The 24,755-nt window shown below is 46.5% G+C and overlaps 1 protein-coding gene and 1 long non-coding RNA gene across 7 annotated transcripts in view; one reads left to right on the top strand and one right to left on the bottom strand.

The window, feature by feature from the left end:
* The first annotated feature begins 745 nt into the window (after positions 1-745).
* KCNE3 (potassium voltage-gated channel subfamily E regulatory subunit 3) lies at positions 746-14,421 on the top strand. Of its 4 annotated transcripts, XR_008392567.1 has the most exons (5): positions 900-1,049; positions 2,151-2,280; positions 6,036-6,185; positions 9,311-10,827; positions 14,323-14,421. XR_008392567.1 is itself a non-coding variant. In XM_037148681.2 (4 exons), exon 4 carries the CDS (start codon positions 9,350-9,352, stop codon positions 9,641-9,643), a length of 294 nt encoding a protein of 97 aa, XP_037004576.2. In that variant the 5' UTR covers positions 746-847; positions 2,151-2,280; positions 6,036-6,185; positions 9,311-9,349; the 3' UTR covers positions 9,644-11,248. The 4 variants fall into 4 exon arrangements, 3 of the variants coding, with proteins under 3 accessions (XP_037004576.2, XP_037004578.2, XP_037004575.2); XM_037148681.2 differs by lacking the exons at positions 900-1,049; positions 14,323-14,421 and adding an exon at positions 746-847 and having other exon boundaries at positions 9,311-11,248; XM_037148680.2 differs by lacking the exon at positions 14,323-14,421 and having other exon boundaries at positions 9,311-11,248.
* Positions 14,422-14,560: 139 nt separating this feature from the next.
* LOC128628244 (uncharacterized) overlaps positions 14,561-24,755 on the bottom strand; it is a 28,152-nt gene continuing 17,957 nt past the window's right edge. For all 3 annotated transcript variants that reach the window (XR_008392568.1, XR_008392569.1, XR_008392570.1), the window contains one exon: positions 14,561-14,631. This is a non-coding gene — a long non-coding RNA (uncharacterized LOC128628244). The remainder of the gene's footprint in view (positions 14,632-24,755) is intronic.

Genomic DNA, 24,755 nt, shown 5'->3' with positions numbered 1-24,755 from the left:
TGTCCCTAGTTGCTTCTCCTTTCTGGAGCCTGCAGAGTCACCAGCAAGGGAGCGGCAGTTTGAGTGAGCCTGGTGGCCAGAAAGTGAAGGGTGTTCTGGGCAGGGACCAGTGAGGTGTGGGGCTGGATGCCTAGTATTTAGGCATGTAAAGAACTACTGAGCTGGGGCCCAGGTGGCTCCGTTGGCTGCGGCTTCGTCTGTAAACTGGAAGGTTTCAGGTTCCATTCCTGGTCAGGGCACATGCCTGGGTTGTGGGTTCAGGTTCGATCACCAGTGGGAGTGTGTATAGGAGGCAACCAATCAACGTTTCTCTTTCTCTCCCTTCCTCTCATTAAAAGCAATGAAAAAATGTCCTCAGTGAGGATTTTTTTTAAAAAAAAAACAACAATGTTGAAACTTGGAGGGAGGAGACATAAGTTCTGCCACAAACGTCCTGGGTCAGCCTGGGCAATTCCCTTCCCAACCTGGGCCTCTGTGTTAGAATCCGACTTCTCCAGGGACCATTCGGCTTTAATGCTTTGGATTCTGAGATCTCATCTGACCCTAACCATCACCCTGTGAGGGATGTATGCACGAATTCTACCTATTTTATCACAAGAAAGACAGGACCCAGTGAGGAGCAGAGACTTGCTCACCACCACGCAGCCACAAGGAGCAGAGCCTGATTCCACCAGCATGCAAGTTCACCCTCGCTTTCTGGAGGCTGGACAAGCTGATGCGAAGCGAGAAGCTTTCCGTCTAAGGTCCAGGAAGCAGGCGCTGCAGGGGACGGAAGAGTCTGAACTCACAGCGGGGTGAGGCTGTGCAGCTGGGCGGAGGCGTCCCAAGCCAGCCAGAGGAGAAGGAGGTGTGCTGGGGAGCAGGCGGGGCCGGGGGAGGGGACGCCCCAGGGAAAGAAAAAGGGAGCAAAGCGCGTGTCTGTCCCCAGAACCGAGGAGGCACGGGGCGGTGCTGGGCTGGGCTCGGCCGAGCCGAAGGATCTAAGGGTGCAGTGTCGTGCACCCTGCTGGACAGGGAGCGGCACCCCCCGGAGCCTTGCAGAGAGGCAGGTAACACACACCCGCAGGGTTGGGAAGGCTGAGCTGGCGCTGGGAGTTAGAAATGAGGTATATTCTCGCCTCCTTTGAGACTGTAGAGCCGAGGAGGGGACAGTTCAGATATGAAGCTTGTCCTCCCCAGGACGGAGCAGCGGGGTTCCTGGGGCCTTTCGCCCGCGTGTGGAGCTGGGCTCCAGGCCCGCCCCGCCTGAAAACTGTGGGAGTGCTGGAGGGTGGCACGAAAGCTTCTTGCACATCCACAGATATGCAAGCGAGCACCTGTGGGTGAGCAGGGAGTGCACATGCGGAAATGGCACTCCGGGACTCAGCCAGTTTTCATACCTGACAGAGCCGCTTGCTCCGCAGAGACATGTGCCCATTGGCTACCGCCTGTATGCGCCCCAGCCCTGGGAAAGCCGGGGGACTCTCCAAAGCGTCTCCTGCTGCTAATAACATAGGTCTAGGGTGGGAATCAGGAGATGAGTTCGTTTAGGGTCGTAAACCTGTGCGGGTCGCCCGCCCGCTCTGTGCCTTGCGCTGCTTTTCTTGGATCACCGCGCATAAAACGGGCCTCTGGGCCCCGTTGCCAGTGCGCTCCCTGGGACTGGAGAGGAAAAGGGTCTGCACCTGCGAATCTGTTTTCACCCTTGTGTTGAGGGCTATGGAGAGTATCTCCTTCTGTTCTCCCAACCTACTCCAGGGGGAGATGACTTGCCCAGGACCATACCAGGGAACAGAAAAGAGCCCAAGTCTCCCGCCTAACCCAGGACTTTCCCCACTTCACCTGCACAGATTCGTTGTAAACGCCCGAGCGCCCCAGCACCCAGCTGCTCTGTCCCTCCAAATGAAGGAGACCCAGTGCCAGAGCTTTCACATTTTCTTGACTCCTTGAGACATCCACAACCTTCTTCATCCTCACTCACTCCACACATCTCAAAACACATTTCTAACCACAAACTGAAAAAAAAAACCTGCTAAGAGACAAGAAACCCCATCTTACCACTGGGGAAAATGAGGCCCAGAGTGGAGAAGCAACTTAACCAAGATGCGTAACTAGACACATTGGTGAAATAGGGTCAGGTCTCCTAATTCCCACTCTGATGTGTTCTCCAGCAACCACAGGACTATGGAAGGGTACCCCTAAATGGAAAGAGACTTATAGGACTGATCGGAGAGGATGAAAGACAAGGAAGGCTTCTGAAGAATCAAGAAGGATAATATGAAACTCTGGTTTCTTCTGAAGGTACAAGTACCAAGGGTGGGGAGAGGGGACATAGAGATGGCTGTTCTTGGAAACATTGGGCTGGCTGGGTGGGGAGGAAAACAAGGGGAGCAGGCTGCCCAATAATTATCTCTTATGTTTATATAATACTTTGCATGTTCTAAAACACCTTCCCCCCCAATGTCTGCCCCAGGTCTCATGCGAAGTAATCAGGGGTAATTATCCCATCTCATAGATGAGTTCCAGAGAACATTAGTACAGTGCTCAAGGTCACATAGCCAAGCACACAGCCAAGATTAGAACCATGAAAGGAACACTTGAAAGGCAAGCTCACAGGCTGTGTGACTGGGAGTTGTGTGTGTGCAGTGGGTGGGTGTGTGTGGCCACACCCTGGGTAGGTACACAGGGAAGTAGGTTGCAAAGCCACTGCCAGTATTTTGGGGCCAAGAATGTTTGTCCTTTGATTGAATGGTGTTCAGGTCAGGGAATGTCTGGGTTTCCAAAGGAGGCTTAGAATTCTTCCTGCCCTGCCTCACTTCCCCACCTGGCTGAGATGGCTTCTCTCCTTTGAGTCTCCTCTTTTCTAAACCAAATGGAATCTGTTTTGGCCTGTCCTTGAAGTTGTTGTTTTTTTTAAATAACGTAAGTGGTTTTCATGAATGTGTATGTGTGTGCCGAAGGGGAATGGTCTAACAAGAAGAAAAATTGATTGATTTATTCTTCAGCGCCTACTATGCACTCAGGCCCAGGGAATAAAGAAATGTAGGGCAGGTGCCCGCCCTCATGCCTGACAATATAAACACACACACATATATATATTCTATATAGATACACACATAGAATTTCAGTACAGCATGGTGCTCTAACAGGGGTTTATGCAAACCACTTTAGGAATGAACGAGAGGGAGGGACTAATTAGCTAGTGAGTGGGGAAGTGGTGTCTCAGGACAGGCTCTGCAGAGGTGACATCGGAGCTGCGTCCTGAAGGCTGTAGGGGTTCATCATGCTGATGGAAAGAAGGGCATTCCTGAACAAGAAAGCAGTACGAGCAAAGGCAAGAGGTGTGCAAGTGCAAGGAGTGTTTTGAGAATGGCCTGTAGCTCAGTGTCAAGGGGCACAGGACACCAGGGAAAGCTGTGCTGAGATGGGACTAGAGGCAGGGTCACATCCGAAGGACTTTAAATGATATTCAGAGAAGGTTAAATCATCCTACAGGCAACAGAGAACTTATAGTGGGAAGATCTGTGGACTAGATGCTTGTCGCCCCAGCTCTTCCCCTCCTTGCTGAGACCTTGAGCAAGTGATTTCCTCACTGGGGGACCCTCCATTTTCCCACTGGTTGAATGAGGGGGTTGTACCAATGACATTATTATTTAAGGGATAATCGGCTCAGATTCTATCCCTGTGTCTCCTTACAACTATATGTTAATGTCCATTCCTACAACTCTTCTCCCAACCTTTGGCCTCCCAGTCCATGGTGGTGACAAGACCTCCAGTGGCGAAATTGTGCATCTTAGGAGTTATCTTTGTATTCCCTCCACGCTTTTTGTGACTCCCTGCCCACCCTGCCTCTCTCGACCACATTTCTGGGCACTTAAGACACTCTTTTGGAAGAGTACCTGCAACAGAGCAATGGGGGTACCAGAAAACCAATGGCAGCGTTTCACCTTTCCCCAGAGAAACCCGAAAGAATATCTCACTAAGATATCCAGATCATCCTTCAGAACAGTTGTACACCTCTATCCCCAGGTCAGAGGTCAGGTGAGTTTAAGTCAGGAACATTTAGGGAGAACCTGTCAATGTGGAGGAAATAATAGCAATGTGGAGGGAAAGAGTGTGCCTGGCTTGTCCAGGGTACCAGGAGTAGGTCTGGAACAGAAAGGGCCATGGGAGAGGAGACTAAAGGAAGATTAATTCCTTCTCCAAAACTTACCTCCTTGCCCCCTTACTGGATCCTCGATTAGGATTGGTGAGAATCTTCAGTGTAGGAAAAAGCTGTCATCATGGAGTTAGAGGAAATGATGCCCAGGACACAAGGAGGCTGTGTTTGGTGTGATATGCTGCTCAAATGTCAAGGAATGTCACCGTTAGTAGTGAAATGAGCCGCCTGCACAGCACTCTCGGAGGTCTGGGCTGTACTCCCCACTCGGCCGTTCATAGCCTGGTCATTTTGAATGTGTCACCTTCGCCTTCTGAGCTTCAGTTTTCCCATCTACAGAATGGTGGGGGGGGGGAGGAGGGTGGCTAGAATCTAGATGCTAAATGATCTTTAAAAATCTCTTTCAGCTTGGCCAGATCCTTCCCAACTAGTCTCTCTCATGTTTCAAGTTAAGGGCGTGTAGGGCAAGAGCTCTGCCTCCCTCATCATTATGAACTTTGTGATCAGTGACTATCTTTAAGGGGGAAGCCAAGGAGCACAGAAAGAGGAACAAAATTCCAATGTTCCAATTGCCAGATCCCCAACTTGGGACCCAGAGGCAGGTTGTAGAGAACCAACCTGTTCCTTTGTCACCTCTCTGCCTCTCCTGACCCAACAGGACAGGATGCCCTTGCCCCCTGGCCTCTCTCCCACCCCCACCCAGCCCCGAAAGATAAATAACTATGGCTTCTTCCCTTCTCCCATCAGACCACAAGCATTAGGTCTGCTCAGAGAGGTCTCAATACCCCACTTTCTGCATAGATTCTGTCTCCTCCCCAGGCTAGATCAGCGTGTCAGGTGAGCTATTAAGAGGAAAAATGAACAAGTCAAGCAACTCAGTTTTCAGTTTATCTAGGCTGGAATATTAAGTGTAGCTCCATCCCAGGGCTCAGAATCCTAACTTGTGAGGGAAAAAGTCTGCAGCCTATCTTGTGATTTGAGAGGCTCTAGAAAGCCCCAGAATGCCTGTCCCAACGGCCTACCCAGTCTGCTGTGATCTCACAGTGTAGTTTTATGACTCGTGGCCTCATATGGCGTTGGAGCTGACTAAAACCGTTCAGCAAAACCAGATGCAGACAGAAGCTGGGGCCCAGCAAAGGGAAGTCACATGCCCAAAGTCCCACAAGTGACAGCTGAACCAAGATAACTCCTTGGGTTTCCATTTCCTTCACCGTGAAATGAGGGCAGTTCGACTGCATGGGCTCTGAAGGGCCCACCAGCCTCCGTTCTACAAAAATAAAACTACCACTGTGTCTGTGGGGTGCCTAGTGCCAGGCACTGCATAGTTTTCTTCTTTAATTTTCACAATGAGCTATGCTACAAGTAGTGTTGATGCTGTGATCACGATTATATCTAGTCTATCCAAATAGCTAATTGGGAATATCACTTGTTCCTATGTAAAGCATTAACCCAAATGCCAGCTGCCGTTCTGCCACCTACACCATTTACTGACTCTCAGGCCCTCTCAGCCTTTCAGAGGTTCCTTCCTACTAAGACACCAGGACGGTGGGGAAAGAGAATGTCTTAGGCTGCACTATTAGCTGGTCCCTGAGCAGGAGTCCACGTGTTAAACTGAGCTTCCTCCATGAAGCTTCCTCAATTGAGACGCTGTGGGCCTGGAGTTAGGGGACAGCAATCAGATGCCCCTTGGCCACTGTACAGTTCCTGTAACTGTAACCCCAGGCTGACCTGGCCCAGCTGCTGCCGGAAGGGGAGGGGGAGCAGGAGGGTGTCAGAGCCCATGGCAAGACTATTGCACAACCCTTGGAGCCCAGCCTTGGGTGATCTGCCCTGGTTCTGAAGTTTATTCTGTGTCTGGTTCCTTCCTTTTCTGCTCCCCCTCCCTCCTGCTTCCCAGTTCTGAGTCTTCCCTACCGCGGAAGTGAATACTAAGACCCCCGATGTGTCCAGGGACATTCTGAAGAGGTTGAGGGGCTAAGGAGCCTTGGGGCACCCAGAAGGAGATTCCTGAAGCCAACTCAGAGCCAGAGAATTTGCCTGCTACTTGGTGAGTCTTTCAGACTGGGGTGGCCCTCCCTCTGCCCTGTCAGTGAAAGCCCCCTATACAGAGAGGTAAAAAAACAAGTACAAGTGACTGCCGTGAGGAAGAGCCCTGGGCTGCTAGGAGCAGGGGGAGGGACGTCACCTGCATGGTGTATGTCCTGTGCATACATATTTACTTCTCAAAAATAACATACAGATTTTCACTTTAATGGGAAATCATGTTCACATTAAAATATACATTTTAAAAATCTTCTTCACCACAATAAAAGTATATGCTCAAGAAAAGCCTGGAGGAAAGCAAGGCAGGGATGATGATCATCTTTTTTTTTTTTAATTGTGGTAAAAAATAAGACATGAAGCATAGAATTGACCATGTTAACTATTTTAAGTGTACAGCTCCGTAGTGTTAACTACATTTACACTGTTGTGCAACAGTTTTCTAGAACTTTGTCATCTTGCAAAATCGACACTTTCTATCCACTGAATAATAATACCTTATGTTAATCTTTTTTGATAAATAAGGAAGCTGAAGCCCAAACAGGGTTAGAAATTTATTTCCCTCAAAGCGGGCCCCTCCAGCTGCTTAAGCCATCTGTCTGCTGTCTACCTGTAAAACTGAAGGATTTAGGGAGACCCCTTCCTCCGTAAACCCTTGCATTAGCCATTCCTTCCTGCAACTGCCTCTCACATCTATCCCTGCCCCCACTTTGTCAATCCCTAGGCCCCAGCTCAGGACTCAGTATCTTCCAGCCAAACTATTTCAAGACCCTTGTAACTGGGCTTTCTGCCTCAAGTCTTGCCCTCAGTTGAGTCCACATAGCAGCCAGTGTCGTATCCAAGCACAGATCTGATCTTTCTAACCCCTTTTCAAATACTGTTTCCTGGCACTTCCCCAACTGCAGGGTAAAGTTGCAGCTCTGCTCGGTGGCACTCAAGCTTTTCGTGATCTGGTTCAGGCCATATCTCCATCCCGCATCCTGCGGCATCCTCCCATGCATCCTACACACTAATCTCTTTATGCGACTTTCCATTCTTTAGAACATTTAGTGCGCTTTCTGGTTGTCATGCCTTTGCTGATCTGTTTCCTTTTATTGCCTTTTCTGCTTCCTAAAAACCCTCCTAGGTCCACTGAAATGCCTCCATCACTGTGAACACTCTCTGAGCCCTGATCGAAATTAACCCCTTCTTCCTTTAAGCCCCAGTAGACTCTGGTGTGCCCCCTGCATTATATAAGAGCTGGCAATGTACCCCCAAGTGCAGGAACTGGGTCTGAGCCTGCCCAAAAGTAGGCCTCCAAAAACGATGACTGGCTGAATGATTAGTTGAACCAATAATTTCATTGTGCAGCCCCTGCTTTTCATTGGCCCACACGGGGACAAAAGAAGGTACACATCTCTTGCCTGAGAAGTGGGGTAGTAGATGAGACTTATGCCTCCTGGATCTTAACTCAGCAAGTCCTCATTCTCTTTCCCTCCTCCATTCACATAAGGTAGCTCAAGTGCTCTGTAGCATGGGGCCCCAAAAGCCTTGCAGGAAATGTGAGTCAGTCCTAGGTGATCGCTCTATCATTTAGATTCTTGCCCCCCTAACTTCTGCATTCTTAGAGTTGATCATGAATATTTATCATGGTCGTAACTAACTGTCATATTTTCTGGGAAAGAGACCTTATGGTTAATAACCAGGTTTGTTAACTCTGGTTGGCTGACAGCTCTGCCTAGATAACAGAAGGTTTGGAACCAGTCAGTGAACTCTGGGTGCTTGGACCATGGAGAAGTCCCTAAAGTGGCCACCTTTACTGGAGACTATTGAGGAAAAGAGAACACCTAGCCAGAGACAGGGTGGGCCTCCAGGGAAGGAGAAGTCCTCGTCAGTCTCAGGACAGACCCCTAGACTTGGGGGAGAGACACAGCTCTGCTGACCACGAGCATGTGGTCTGCTGATACCCTTATCAATAACAAGAGAAGAGCCACATGTTGCCTTATATGTACGTGCTGGGCCACAGGGAAGGCTGAGATGATGAAGCTTGTGGAGTGTGGTTAAGGGGTGGGGAGCACTCAGTGCAGGTTTCCAGAAAGAAGTAGATATGGAGCCTTGTTTAAATGGAATGGCATGTAGTTTTTTAGAGACCAGGATGCAAGGCTGTCTTTGGATGTTTTTCTTTATTATAGACTCAGGATCTCTGAGAAGGAAAAGGAATATTTATTATCATCTTTTATATGCCAGGTAACACAGTGACTGTGTCAGAAGGCAGGATAGTTGAGGTGCTGTATCTTGTCTCTCTGCGGAAGGTAAAACCCCAAACCAGACCGAGTGCCCCGTCACTCCCCACCCTCAGGCCCAACCCTCTTCTCTTCTCCAGGGCCTGAGGTGGTGTTCAGCCTCTTCCTGCCTCCTGGCCACCTCCTTTCCAAAAGAATTTCCAACAGAACCCTTTCCAAAAAAAATCCTAAATAACTAGGAATCCTGAGTGCTTGGGACATAGGATGCTTGAGAGGTCAATGACCGCACCTTTGGTTCCAGGCAGGGTGAAACCTAAGCCATCCCCAAACATCTAAATGGTATATGTGGAGTATAAGAAGGAATTGTGCTAAAGGAGAGTTCTGAGGAGTATCTTCCGATAATGCAATGCAGTCCTATGAAGAGCTGGCATGAAGGTCGAGGAGCTCTGAGCTGGCCCACAGAAGGCTGGACTCTCTCAGCTCTATCTCTAAATGTTCTCTGGGATCATGGCCTAGCCACCTGTTCTCTGTGGGCTACTGTTTCCCTGTGTCTAAAACAGAAGGTGTTAGATTAAATAATCCCTGAGTTCCTTGTAGACAAAAGCTCAGTGACTTACAGAATCCAAAGAAAGGACAGGTCAACATGGATTACAATGGTCAAAGAAGGCTTTATTCCACAGGTACTTATTGAGCGTCTATTAAGTGCTGCCTTGAGTGGTTGTATATAGCACTGAGTAAAACAGATATAGTCCCTGCCTTCATGGAGCTTGCCGTCTTATGGAGAAGACAGACACGGAAACAAGCAGAATGAACTGTGATGTTGGGGTTTTAGCTGGGGTCTGAAGGAGTGAGGAGGTCATTCAAGCTGCAGGTCATGAAAGCCACCCTTTCTCTTTTCTGTTGCCACCAGAGTATCCTCCGAGTCTTCCCCACCTGAATCTCTGTTGCTATGGAGACCACCAATGGGACTTGGTATGAGAGTCTGCATGCTGTTCTAAAGGCTCTAAATGCCACTATTCACAGCAACTTGCTCTGCCGGCCAGGACCAGACAACTTGACTCAGGAGCGGCAGGCCAGCCTACCCGGCCGTGATGACAACTCCTACATGTACATTCTCTTTGTCATGTTCCTGTTTGCTGCCACTGTGGGCAGCCTCATCCTGGGATACACCCGCTCCCGCAAAGTGGACAAGCGCAGTGACCCCTACCACGTGTACATCAAGAACCGGGTGACTATGATCTGATGCTAGGAACCCAGGATGCTGAAGACCAAGACACCTGAAGACTGATTGACTTCTGGGGCCTCCAGAACGCAGCCATGGATCCCATCAGGCCTCAGCGTTCCTATCTATAAGGTCAACAAGACACAGTGCTAAGGGATGGCACTATTGGGCTGGGAAGAGAAAGGCAGACCTAGGCCTTGTGGGGAAAAAAGGACTTTTTTCCAGCAAAGATAGACTTGATAGACAGTGGGAATCATGAACAAATATATACAAGTAGCAAAAGATAATAACTAACAACTGGTCTAGTGGCTGGGGTATTAGGGTTTAGGGACTTGAGGAAGGAGAAAAGGAAGTTGTGGCAGAGGGAAAGTAAACAAGATGTGTGGAGGACACGTGTGTGTGTGTGTGTGTGTTATCTTCGCTGACGGTGAGAAGCTGCAGTGATTGTCCCACGTGACAGAGACGTATGGTGTTACTTATTTACATTTGTTCACATTTGATGGTTTTCATGATTTCCACCCTGGGAGGGAAGCGGAGCAAGTGCTGTTCTGCCCACTTGGGCTAGAGCTGTGCCATGACCAGAACTTGAACTCTGGTCTCTGTGCCCAGTGCTTCTCAAGACTGCTACACAGGGTGAACCCAGGCCAAAAAGTCAGACAATTCTGGGAGCCCTCCTTCAAAAACACTCCTGCTTATGCACCTATTACAAAAATATATTACTATTTGACACTTTCCCAGGGACCCTCCTAAGACCTTAAGAAGGAGCCATGCCTGTGCAGGACTCTGAATGCCAAGCCTCATGAGCTCCAAGGTTCCTGTGCCTCCAGCCAGGTCACAGTGTCACGGTGTCCTTCCCAGCCACGACCCCAGCCATGAGGTCTTCACACCTCAAATGTAGCCTCTTCTGTTTTGACTGAGTTCTGTGAGAAATTTTCTGATACAAAGTTTCAATCTGCTTCCATAAGATTATCACCACACCTGGAAGTTACCATATTAAAAGAAGCCGAGTGTGCAAGGCAGGTACCTGGCTCTGCGGAAAGGGTACCAGTCCTGATTCTACCACTAATGTGAGCTGACGCTGGCTGAACACTCCCCTCTCTGACCTTCTCCCTCTGACCTTCTTTCTACCTCTTTGGCAGAGTGAAATAGTCAGACCTAAAGTCTCTGAGATTCTGCCAGTGCTGACATTCCAGGCTCCGTGTACGGTAGGTTGAACCATATAAAATTACTGCCTGTGAGTCAAAAACAGCTGAATATCGGTATTTGCTATGGGTCCATCTAGTATGTGCAGCATGGCAGGTGGACACTTCACTAGCTCAAATCCTAGGCTGGGGCCTCCCACTGTTCGGTTTGATTTCTACTTAAGAAAGCTCTGTGGGGTCTTAAAAGGGCCCTATTGAAACATGCATTTTTATGTATAGCAAAAACTCTGAAAAACTATTTTGGTATCAGTTATCTTTGAGGAGAAGGATTATGGGTGATGTCCCTTTCTACTTTAAATTTTTATGTACTTTTTAGTCTATTTGACCATAAGTATGTTACCTGTATAATGAGAGATGGGAGGGAGGGGCAGAGAGCTATTTCCACTTTGAAAAAATAAAAATAAATGTCCACGTATTTCTTGAACAGAGGGTCACAGAACATGTTTGCTCTCATGAGCAGTTACGTTCACTCCCTGCAAACCTGCGAAGCCCGTGTGTGCTCAAGACTTTCCTTACCTCTCCCTGGGGGAGAAGGTGCAGACCTACCTGCTTAAGACAATGTGACATATGGGAAGACAACAGACTCAGACGTCTGCAGCTGGATGGGACTTCAGAGGCCACCAACCCCCACTCCCAGATAAAATATGGAATGCAGTCACGTGCAAGAATGAGTGGGCAGGTGATGGATGCTTAGAGTTTTGAAAAATGAGATTGAGTCGATCTAGGAGTCAGAGAAAGGTAGAATTTGAACTGGACTTTGAAAGATAGGACAGATCTGAACAGGCAGAGTGAAGGGAACAAGACGCAGGCAGCTCGGAGACAGAAATGAGGCACCACCACCCTGAAGAGCGAAAGCAGGCCCAGCGTGGCCGCTCTGGATTTCAGTGTCCCCGTGGCAGGGGGAGGCACCCCTTCACACAGCCCTCATACTACCAGGGCTCAGTAATAAAACACGACAACTTGTTTTGCTTGCAAGATACAGACCCACCCCCCGACACACACACGCAGACACACACAGACACACAAGCATGAGCAGGAAAGAAGACTTGCTGAGAGGAGTACAGGGTAGTCACCAGCTCCAGAGGAGTGGGGGGCAGCAGGCGGACTCCAGGGATCTCGGGGCCTGGAACTACTTACCTGTCTGAATTCAGAGAAGGGGCTCAGTATATCTCACACATGTGGAGTTGGACTAAATAAAATTCTAGGCTTTTAAGGTGGTATAATTTAAGCACTCTAATATTCTATGATACAGGTACTCCTCTCAGCCCTCCCCTGCCCGCCCCACCCCCATTGTCTGGGAGTGCAGTCCGCCAGCCCGCCTCAGCCACAGGTTCTTTTGCCTGCACTGGGCCTGCCCTCTGCTGGCCGGACACAGCATATGGCCTTGAGCCTTCGAAGCCAAACTTCAGTGATCACTCATTCTAGGTATTCACTGAATACCCAGTGTGTGCCAAGCACTCATTTAGGCACAAAATAAGTAAGGTAAGTAAAGAGAAAAGATAAAAGAAATCTCTGCCTTAATAGTTAAGAGCATTATCTACATATCAGGAAGTTGTGTAAGCATTTTACATTAACTCACTTTTTAAAATATTCACTTTTAAAAAAAGATTTCATTTATTTTCAGAGGGGATGGGAAGGAAAAAGAGAGGAAGAGAAACATCAACTGGTTGCCTCTCATATATGCCTTGACAGGGAATGGAACCCACAACCTTTTGCTCTACAGGATGACTCCCGAACAACTGAGCCACACCGGACAGGACAGTAACTACCATCCTTGGCACGTATGTGGTAGGGTCCAGGTGGTGTTACAAATATGTGTGTAGCTCTGCCCTATTCAGTCATTCAGGGACCCGGGGCAATGATCACATCCTCAACATATAGCTTCCAAGTTTAGTATGGCGAAAGCATTTCTAGTTAGTGAGGAGAGAGAAAGAACAGAAATCCTGGGCCAGAGATTTACTCTTAAGCAAAGCAAAAGCTGCATACAAGCCCGCTGCTCTCGTCCATGGATGGGAGTGGCATGGGCACAGCTGACTGTGAGGGGTGCTGGCAAGTGAGGCCCCATCTGGGCAGCCGCGTCCCAGCCAAGGCTCCAATACTATGGAAGAAACACATGGATTTTGGTGGACAGCTAGTAGTGTTCGCCCACCCTTCTCGTCCTTCCCCCAAGACTGGTCATCATCAAAAAATGCACAGCCATGCCAAGAAGGAAGAAGCACTGCTACTGGCATTTGATCATGTTTTCTGGGGTTAGGGTGGGAGCCTGTGGCTATAACTAAACCAGTCCTGGGAGTGGGACTTTTGCTTGTTTGTTTTTTTTTTTTTTTTTTTTGCTGGCACTGGTCTCTCCTCTCATTAGAATGGTCATGTCTAAGCCTTTGGTCTAGGTATGGGGGAAATAGACCAAGCAAGGCTTTCAGCCAACCTCGTACGGGAAGAAGAATCCTCTTACAGGTTCCACTAAGAAACCGAGAACATGGTCTGCCTTCCTGAAATCAGAGAACCCACCTGTGGCAGTGGTTAAATTGTGACAGAGAATAAGCTCCTGGGAGCAGATCAGAAATTAACAAACAGGAAAGAAAAGAAAGAAGAACTAATATTTGATGAGTAATTAATCTCTGCCAGGCACTGTGATGAGAATTTGCTTGTTACCTTATTTCACCCTTTTAAAAACTCCTGAGGTAATTTTTTTGATCCTTGTTTCATAGATGAAGAAACAGAAGCTCAGAAGCGAAACAGCTTGTTTAACATTCACTTAATATGTAGAGCTGTCTAGATTTTAACACCAACTTCCCTGAATTGAAAGCCCTTGTTCTCCCCACTAGAGCTTTTTCTTTTTTTGTCTTCATCCGAAGACATGCTTATTGATCTTAGAGTGAGGGAAAGAGAGGGGGAGAGAAATACCGATGTGGGAGAGAAACATCAGTTGGTTGCCTTACCGTACCCACAACCTGACCAGGAATCAAATCCATAAACTTTCAGTTTATGAGACGATGCTCCAAGCAACTGAGCCACACTGGCCAGGGTTCCACAGTAGAGTTTCGAGTCCCATCAGATCCTTTCTCCCAGCAGACCTTGTAGCTGGCCTCTCTGTTCCCCTTCAGGGATCAGGTAGAGTAGTCAGAATCTCAGCTTTGCCCAGCTCCTTTGATCCCCAGCCAAGTACTTTAAAAAGAAAAAGAGCATTATCACAAAGATTATGGAAGTAAATGATAAAACTAATTGGCACACCTCTTGTGTGAGGGTCCCTGAGTTTCCTCAGCACTGACTCTCAAAACTGGGAACAAAGGCAACAGAGACGCCAGCCACAGAACTGGCTGGGAGATGAGAAGTTTTCATCTCTAGAGAGGATCTAATGAGTTATTTATTGGTGTATCTCCCACTGTTGGGGAAAGGAGAGTATTTAAATTCATCTCAAGAGAGCTCTGTGGGTTAGCTGCAGGCTTCACAGTTCTGCTATTGATTTATTATTCATTCATTCATTCTTTCATTCAACAGATACTTATTAAGTGCCTAGATGTCAGGCAATGGCTTTGGCTCTAAGGACACGGAAGAAAAGATAGGCACAGTCCCTACCATCACGGGGCAAGGATTACCTCATGGACTTCAGTTTTCCTTCTTACAAAAATTTTCAATTTCTGCCCTGGCTGGTATGGCTCAATGGATTGAGTGCGGGCTTGTGAAGCAAAGGGTTGCCGGTTCTATTCCCAGTCAGGGCACATGTGGCCCAGGCCCCTGGGGGGCATGCAAGAGGCAACCACGCGTTGATGTTCTTCTCCCTCTCTTTGTCTCTTCCTTACCCTCTCTCTAAAAATAAAGAAAGAAAAAAACTTAAAAAATTGTTTTCAATTTCTATGAAATTTTACTTTGCCCCGCCTCCCTCCCCTTCAGTCCCTCTCTAAGCGAAAGAGGCTTCTTTTACTCAATTTACTGCCCTGTTTATAATTTTATGATAATTTTTATCATATTGTACCTTTCCTAGAAACAAGACAAGGGTGCAGGCAGGAACCATGTCTAATGCATTTCTACACTCCCGTCCAGTAGCATTAGGCTTGGCCCAAAGTGGATGCTTAATTACATAGTATCAGTGGAATGATTCAACATTATCCTAAGTTTTGTGCAACATAATCTCTCATGTATGTATTGTGTTTTCAATCCTTCAAAGTATATCCATCTTCATTATTTTATTTGATTTAGAGAGTGTGGTCCAGTTAAAAGTGGGTGGGAGAGCATTTCGTAAGATATAAATGGTGACGGATTGTGATTGAATTCTCTTGTTAAGCCTGAGGCCAAGATAATTTAGGTGATGTATGCTTAAGGTCACACAGCAGGAGTCTGCTAGAATCTATGTCTCCTGACATCCATTTATGGACCTTTCCTCCTTGCATCAAGGGAAACTAACAAAAGAGAGATATAAAAAAGTGTTCTGAGCCCACAAAGTGATTGCAGACTCCCAGGAGTGGATATAGTGATGTTCTGCACAGACACTTGGGCCCATTGCATCCATGACCCCGCCGCTAGGAACCTGAGCTGCTGACAGCTCCCAGCTGCATCCCTCATTGCACATTGCCCTGGGCCACAGGGAGCTACTTCACCCAAGGTTACACCCCCCCCGCCCCCCCAAAGATGGCTCACAATGGCAGACTGATGCAGGGATACAAAGGCCTGGTTGCACAGCCTCAATCTGGGACAACTCTGAGGGCCAGCTCAGCTCCAGAACTCCCCATAGGATCAGCTGAGGTTTCAGTTACAACCATATTGTGAGTTAGCTTCTTCCTCAGCCCACTTCCACTTCCTCACTTCCTTACTGGTGTATTTGCCAAGCGCACTCCCCCACAAAACTTGCATGCAACTCTCCGTTTTAGTGTTTTCAAAGGAATCAATTGCTCAAGAATTGTGCCCTAGCTCTGAGCCTGTTCCATAGTTGGTGTCAGTGATGAGAGAGGAAAGGGATGACAGAACATGGATGGAGGCAGTTAGTGGTTCCAGCAAAGCCAAAAAGAAGACAGTGCAGCCGTGACAGAGACTGGCCATGCAGAAAACAGCCAGTTATGGTCCTTGAATGAGAAGCAGCCACTAGAGGGCCCAGCGCTACAGATCCACAGCTATGCTGCTACTTTTCTGAGCAGAATTCGCCCTCCCCCCGGCAGACACCTGGAGTAACTGTCTGCACTAGAGGGAAGAACTGTTGGACTAATGCTTCCTTCTCTTTTATTTATTCCATGGACATCAGTGTCCTATCCTGTTCCAACACTCTGTCATCAAGCCCTCTGTGCATTCCACATAAATGTATTTTCATAAATCAAGGCTTCCAAAGAATGAGTTTCTGTCATCATCAGTTGTTTTATTTGTTCCCAATGGGTTCTGAAAATCAGAAATGTGGAATTCTAGCCCTGGCTGGTGTGGCTCAGTGGATTAAGTGCCAGCCTGCAAACCAAAGGGTTGCTGGTTCGATTCCCAGTCAGGGCACATGCCTGGGTTGCTGGCTAGGTCCCCAGTAGGGAGCACACCAGGGGCAACCACATGTCAGTGTTTCTTTTCCTCTCTCCCTCCCTCCCCCTCTCTCTAAAAATAAATAAATAAAATCTTTTTAAAAAAAAGAAATGTGGAATTCCAAACGGTTGGCTGCAATGATTCTCACCTAAAAGGGAGAGAATCAGTAATATAGTCTGTCTGGTCCTGTCAATTTGCCCACGCCCCTTCTTCGCTGCCTGGTTTGTACTAAAGATAAGACACACAGGCTTAGATGGGAACTATAGTGGCCAAGGGAGCAAGGGATCATGGGAGTCTTCACAGAAGATGGAAAATTGTGAGAACATTATATAACTGAATGAATTAAATCAGTTAAGATTTTTCTGCTATACACTTGGTGAAAAGACTTAAAGAAAAATTTTCTGTGTACCCTTTTGGAAGGACAACTAGTTTTCGTAGGTTGGAAGGCTTTCTTTACCTCAGGGGAAAAACATTTAGAGGTTTCTATTTCCAACATGTACACTTTTTCAAAAATATTTTATTTATTTACCTTTAGAGAGAGGAAGGGAGGGAGAAAGAGAGAGAGAAACATCAATGTGTAAGAGATACATTGATCGGTGCCTCTTGCATTCCCCCCAACTGGGCACGTGGCCCACAGCCCAGACATGTGCCCTGACTGGGAATCAAGCCGGCAACCTTTCAGTTCTCAGGCCGGCCTCAGTCCCCTGAGCCACGCCAGCCAGGGCATCTGACACACACATTCTTGACGGGACAGAGCTGGAGTACTGTGAGGGTAAAGCTCAGAAGGCTGAAGGGGAGCAGAGTTGAACTCTGTAAAACCAGGAGGATGGCAGGGTGGTGGGAACCTTACTTACCTCTCTCTCAGTCTCCCTAGCAGTGATGAACTACAAGGACACCGAGGACATGAGTGCTACACCTGGGCTTTGGGGGCCATATAGTAACTGTTAGTGGCCAGATTTAGAGTGGAAGGAGTAAATGCCTTAAGTACCCAGGCCACACACATCTGCCTGGAACACACCTCCTCAGGCAACGAGCCACAACTACAATGGACTGATGACAGTTCCCCAGATTCTCTAGATTAGGCACACCCTGCAGTTTTTGCATCCCTACAAATGTTCTGAAATTGGATATCCCAGCAACCTGGCAAGTGGGGGTAGAGTTAAATTAAACTTTATTAGATTTAGAAAAATAGTAAAGATGTTCTTATACCTGTTGTTGAACGAATACAATGGTTCCAACACTTGAAGCTCTGATACCAATAGGAGATCTAACCTGGGCACGTTAATAAAAGAAGAGTAATAATGTTTGGAGGGATTATCACGTGTTAGGCAATATATTGTTTCATGTAATCCTCACAACACACCTATGATGTGGACAGAGACAAAGAGGCTGAGTGAGTTGCCCCAGGCCACATGGCTAGTAAATGTGAGAACCAGGTTTGTTGGACTCCATGTGTAACTTCTATAGCCATTCATTCACCGGCATTTAGTCCATCACTCACTAATTCATTTAGCCAAATACTCAGCCAGGCAATGAATGGGATCAGCACATTTTTGAACTATGAGATAGATCTAGTAGTAGTTTGAAGAACAAAAGGATCTTAGAATCCTAGAACGTTTGTACTGGCAACTAGTCTAATGAGAGCATAAGCTCTAGAGCAAAATGGACTGAGTTGAAACACTGGCCCTGCTGTTCACTGCCTACGTGACCTTGAGCAATTTACACAATCTCTTTTATTCTCGGCTTCCGGCTTCCGTGTTGTGTATCACAAATAGGGATGCACATACATTCCCATTAGACTGATGTGAAGATTATAGATAATGTCAGAGATAATATCTATCCACCTATCATTTACCTATTTATCTATCTACACAAGACAAGCTGCATAGTTTGTGGGTTCCAGTACAAAATGAAAATCCAGAGATCCTGGTTTAAAAATTATTTTAAATTTCAAGATGGTGACAGCAGAGGATTAAACCATGTATGGGGCCCTTTTAAATATGAGGCCCTGATGGCATATCAGCACCTGGCAGAGTCAATACGCAGTCAGTGGTAGTCCTTTTTCTCTAGGTCATTGATTTCAACCCTTTTTTTTTGCATTAAAAAAAAAACAAAAAAACACAAGGTCCAAAGGGGAGAGAAAAATGCAAGTGAGCGGCAGAGCCAGGACCACAACCCAGACTTCTCTGTTCCCAGTTAGCAGTCTTTACCTCAGCATTTCCCAAGTGTTTTCTGTAGGATGCTAACAGATATTCCATGAATAAAAGTTTCCACAAACAAGCAAGTCTGCAACATATTGGACTAAGATTAAACAGACATCTTTTGCAGAGCTCTTCAGAGACTTTCCAATGTGCAACATGAACCTCCAAGACAAGGATATAATATGGCACATCCCCCAGAGTAGGAATATGGAATCCTTTCTCGGGAGCACATTAAGTATCTCTGAGAACTCACTCAGAAAGGCTGCTCTATACAGCTGCAGGGCAGTGGAAGTTTCCATGGATTTTGATCTGTGGGGTGTGGTTGTTCTTATTCTAAATTAGAAACAAACATATTCCTTCCATTAGGCTTTTTTTTTTTTGTCGGAATCTCTGCCCCAGTTGATTTGTGAGCCTGAGGATAAAAAATAATAAAAAGCAGACTACAGGAAAAACATACTTGTTTAGAGTCACCCAGTTGCATCTAAAAGGCAGATACTATCTGCCCCTCTCACAGGACTAGGAATATAACCGTGACCTCCAAATTCTTTCCATTCTGAGTAACTTACTTGCAGCTACCACATTACCAAAGTAGCAGCTAAAGTCCCACACATACAAAGGCACATGAGAGGCCAGGAAGTCATGATTCTCATCGTAGCTCCCCCGCTTACTAGCCATTTGATCTAGACTGGTTAATTCACCTGCTCATCCCTGTACTTTTACTGAAAATTCTCTTGCACCAAATCCTCCCTTATTTGAACTATGAGACGTTTCTATTTCATCTGCAGCTCTCCACCCTCAAGACCCTTGAGAATCTCTATGGAACACAGTTTGAGAACCAGTAGACTAGCTGATCTTTATAGTTCCTTTCAGCTTTGATAGCCTGTGATTCAGACTTTCATATAGTTTTTCAAGCTCCTGCCCCCAGGTTAATAAAGGACCCCAGCTCCTCGAGAAATGCTCCTCTTAATTTCTGAGAGGCCCAGAGAGTGATTCTCACACTGTGTTGTTGAGATGCCCAGTAATACCCACCTTGCTGGAGTTCCCGGTACACAACACCCATTATGTGGATCATGCGAAGGGGAGGACTCTTTCTCCCCTGTCTTGTTTTACTTTCTCACATGGGCTTTCTATAGCTATTATTTATGCCCTTTGACTCAGAGGTGTTAGTAAAGCAGCTCTTCTATATTTTCCTGATTTCTCCTTACCCCCATTTTCCTCCAGTAATTGCTAAGCATGAGCTCATGGTGGGGCAGGGGCAGGGGAGGGGGGTGGTGTCCGGGCAGGGCTGCAGCAAGGCCAGGAAACGAATGATAAACATAATGTTGAACTGAGTGAGGCTCACTCCTCTTTAATTTTGAAGATTCTTTTACTGGGCCTATATTGCCTATTTTCTCCCTTTCCTTAGGATGAGTTCCCTCTCAGGAGAGACCTGAAGACCTCATGAAAAATAAACAGAATTTTGGTGAGTTGGGCCTACTAGGTTGGAAGTGTCTGTTTGGATCCTCCAGGAAGTAGGTGCCGAGAGAGTAAGAAGGGCAAGGGAGTTACTGGAGGAAACACCTGTGAAGGATAAAGGGGGAACAGGACAAGGTGGGGGACCCTCAGACTACAGTGCAGTTCTGACACCTGTGAAAGGAGAGGGAAGGAAAGAGGATTCAGAACCTCCGACTTCAACGCAGTTTCTGAGACAATCTCACCCAGCTAATGGGGAGCAGCAGAGCAAAGACTGCCCATTAGAAGAGCGCCTTGTTGGGCAGAAATGACTTGGCTCTGGCGTGTCTGCAGTGCTCGGTCATCGATGGGGAGAAGGACAGGGAGGGCATGTCTGTGCTGTAAACACTGCAGCAGATTCCTAAGGTGCTCCAGCCTGCTAACTCCACTCCCCGCAGCAGGCTGCCTGTGTGGAGAGCTGAGCAATGCATTCCCCACGCCTGCCACACTGCGTATGCCACACCTGTGTAAATTCGAGAAGTGGGCACAGTTTAAGCTAAAATTGAGGCCTATTTTGCACATTTATGGGGCTTATAAAAGGTATTGCACTTGGCACTATAGCAGCTGCACTGTCTTCAGTGGAATGGCTGAGTCCGAGGTTTCAGATAATCAGATGAGTTTTTATCACCATTAGTGTCGACAATAGGCATGTTTTAATAGCCTTTGTTCTGTCAAGCCTAGTGCAGTTGAGAGTAATCCTTAGAGAGCTCAAGATGAGTCTGTAATAAAATATTCCTCCCTAGTTGGGGAGATCAGAAGAGACTTTGAAGATTTTCTTCATGCCAATCACTGGAAGTTACAAGGAGGAAGGAGCCTTTTAGATGAACTGGCCTTGGAGGTAACCAGAGAGACCTTGAAACTGATCTGCCAGCCAACTGGATGGCACAGGGCATGCTCCACCCCCCAGGACTTTGCCAGCCAAAATCCAGAATTTGCTGAGAAGCAGGCCCAACACCTGTTGTGGCTCCTGGATCAGAGTCAAATTTTGAGAGGGAGAAAGGAGGGAAGATGAAGGAACCGGGAAAGAAGGATTTGTAGTTAGAGGGACAGGACAGCAGGGTTTTCAGAACTTTGCCAAAACCCATCCCAACCTAAACCTGGCAAGAGAGATGGTGTCGGTGGTGGAAAGACACTGGGCATGATACCTAAGCTTGGCCTCTAGCTCCGTGGATGACCTTGGTCCCTCAGTGCCCCTCTGGGCCTGTGCTCCTTGGCTGTAATCTGTAGAGCTAGGACAGACACGTTTTCAAGTTATTCTACTTGAAGCAGCCTAAGATTCTAGCAGCTCCCTTAAAATAATCTTGTTAGATCCTGCAGAAAGGCATGACAGAGATGGGGTGTGAGATAAAAAAATGCCCAGTCAGCCCAAGAATAATATAGCATAATGTAATATAATGTGCATGGCATAACTTATAACACAGCACAGCATGGCATAAGCACTAGAGTGTAGGAACATGGCTTTCTCCACAGTAGAGCTCATTTCATGATCAAGACGTCCAGAGCACCAAAATGTGATCCGGTTCTATCTTTATATAGAGGTGCAGATGGTCCAGGAAGAAAAACAGCTCCCCGTCAGCTGGTCCTAAAAGACCTTAGATTATATGCATTCCATCCACAAAGGAACCCCCAGTGTTACCAAAGCAAAGAAGATGGAACTGCCCCTGCTTTTTACCGAACCCTCCTCCAGTTTTCTCTTGTAAAAGCAAGCCATTACTACTCTCTGTAAGTCTTTTTTTATATTATTTTTACTTTTGAAATTTAACCTTTATTATATTTTTTGCACTACCGTTCAGCCCCGATACCCTGTCCTCCCAGCAATCACCACTGTTGTCCATGTCCGTGAGTCCTTTTCCTTTTTATGTTCAGTCCCTCTACTCCTTAACCTCCCTACTAGCTGTCACCCTGCTCTCCATCTATAAATCTGTCCCCATTTTCCTTGTTAGTTCAGTTTGTTCATTAGATTCCACATAGGAGTGAAATCATATGGTATTTTTCTTTTTGACTGACTTATTTCACTTAGTCTCCAGGTCCACCCATACTATCACAAAGGGTAAGGTTTTCTTTTTTATAGCCAAGTAGTATTCCATTGTCTAAATATCCCATAGTTGTTTTATCCATTCATCTATTGATGGATACTTGGGCTGCTTCCATATCTTGGCAACTGTAAATAATACTGCAATGAACATAGGGGTGCTTATGTTCTTTTGAATTAGTGTTTTGGTTTTCTTCAGATATATTCCCATAAATGGGATAGCTGAGTCGAAAGGCAGATCCATTTTTAATTTTTTGAGGTATCTCCATACTGCTTTTCACAGTGGCTGCACCAGTCTATATACCCACCACCTTTTTCCACATCCTATCCAGCACTTGTTTGTTGATTTATTGATGATAGCCATCCTGACAGGTGTGAGATGATATCTCATTGTGGTTTAAATTTGCATTTCTCTGATGATTAGTGACGTTGAGCCTCTTTTCATATGTCTATTGACCATCTGTATGTCCTCTTTGGAGAAGTGTCTATTCAGGTCCTTTGCCCACTTTTTAATTGGGTTGTTTGTTTTTTCGGTGTTGAGTTTTGTAAGTTCTTTATTCCTCTAATTCTTCCTGGCTGTTTATTTTCACCTATGTAAAAATTCTGGGACAGGAAAGCATATCATGGGATTTTCTCAGGGCTAATATTTTAGGATTCTAAAAACAACAGGGTTCCATGCTCCCTTCTCGGTTAAAAACACCACAGTTAAAAAAACAAAAACAAGAATAAAAAAATGCAGTCTAAGTAATGGCATAATTAGCAGCCAATAGAAGAAGGCTGCACAATCCCCAGGCCTCCAATCTAGAGCCTCCAGTGGAGCCCCTCCCAGAGAGGATCCGGTTTTCTCTTGGGGTTTCTTTCTCTTTGAATAAAGCACCACCACGGGCTAATGTGCAGAAACACAAACCCTTATCCTGGTCTCCCCGAGACAAGCTGGTCTAGAGAGATTAAATGACCGCAGGGAAAGAAAGCCTTGAGCTCCCTGGGAGATCAGACTAAGTGAAGGGAAAAGGGTGGGGCATCTGTGGAGACAAAAGAGCAGCCACTGGAACGCTGTGCTGCCTAAATAATTAATGGCACACTGAGCAGCTGCACACCCGACTCTCAGACGTGCTGGGCCTACAGGTGGGGAGTCTGCTAACTCACTATCACCCTTTGGAGCTCGTGCGGGCGCCACACAATTGCGCAGGTTGCACACTGCACACACCTAGGATATGCCAATCGCAGCACAGATATTAAAGATTTTTATATTTCTATGACAATTTTTCAGCAGTTGGCAGTTACATGTTTTGAGGAAAGGGTGCCTTTTCTTTTTCCTGCTTCACAAAAAGGTGCCGTTATGGGCTATCACTGGTCCTGCTGAGTGAGAAATGTTTCCTGACTCAGATTAGGTTTGGTGCCTGTTTTATCTGCCTTGGAAGGCCCTGTCCTCCTACCATCACATTTACTGAAATTTATTCTAATTGTCTATTTACTAGTCTATATACACTTCAGATTATCAATTTGGTGAAGGGAGAGACTATGTCTTGTTCAGCTCTGTGTACCCTGAGCCTAAGAATGGTACCTGGCCCTAGTGCAGGCTCAGTGATATTTGTTGAACAAATAAGCAACATACTCTGAGACAGTTGATACCTTTTCTGAGTTTCCTATAACAGAAGGAGAGCAGAAGGGTGACAAGAGCAGGGAGAAGGACAGGCAACCGAATAAAAGTCACAGTCCACTTTCCTCTGCAAACCTTTAATAAGTAACCAGAGGAGTGAACTACAAATCTAGAAAAGTAATTTCCCTTTCTAGAACTGGCACTATTGGCTTCCCCTCTGAACATCAGTTCCTAAAATCCTCTGTGCATTGGCCAGGCTGTGGCTCAGGTAACAATGTTACTGATATGAAATGCTCTTCGGCTAGTCAGACCACTTTCACTTTCTGTTCTGTAGAGTCCATTTCTCGCATCCTTTCAAATACAACAAACCAAACAGTTTACAGATGAAGAAACCAGTATTGGAGAAGGAATATTCTTCATCCAATATCACATACTGAAAGTTCATGGCTAAACCAAGATCAGCTCCATGTCACCTGACACTTGTTTTTTCCACTGTACCATCTTTTGTTTTTCTGCACATTTATGACCTGAAAGATGAGCTATCCCTTAATCTCACCTCTTCCCTTCTCTTGTCTTTCTGGGTCATCAATTGAGTTGACTTATTTAGGTCAGTTTTACTGTATTACTGTTCAGTCACATCTTGGTCCCAGTCAACAAGCTGATGTCTTATCCTCAGCTGTCAGGAATGAAATTCTGATACCAGAGCCACCCCCACCCCTTGCCAGTTATGCAGTATTCTCTTCACTGCTCCTCAATGTAAACTAGTCTTGACTCATGGCAGATTTCAGGCATCATTTTGGCTAACTCCTACTTATCCCCTAGATATCTATTTAGATCTCTTTATTTTAGGAAGTGACATATATTTTATTTGGTCTGTCTCCCCAGTCTGGGTGAGGAATTCCTCCTATAAGCACCCACCTTTCCCAACAGAACATTAATCACCCTGGACCATAACTGCCCACTCATTTTGTCTCTATTCCCTAATCTCCTGTAACTTGTGTGAGAACAGAGACGACTCCTATTTTATTCCCAGTGCCATTATTACCTCCAGGAGCCAGCAGAGAGCCCAGCATATGGTAATGCTGCATAAATATTTACTGAAGGAATGACTAGA

The sequence above is a fragment of the Artibeus jamaicensis genome, unplaced genomic scaffold (assembly GCF_021234435.1).
Source record: "Artibeus jamaicensis isolate MK-2021 breed Jamaican fruit bat unplaced genomic scaffold, CSHL_Jam_final contig_64, whole genome shotgun sequence".
Taxonomy (NCBI): domain Eukaryota; kingdom Metazoa; phylum Chordata; class Mammalia; order Chiroptera; family Phyllostomidae; genus Artibeus; species Artibeus jamaicensis.
Note: the sequence above shows the minus strand (reverse complement) of the source record. Positions and strands in the feature narration are given on the sequence as shown.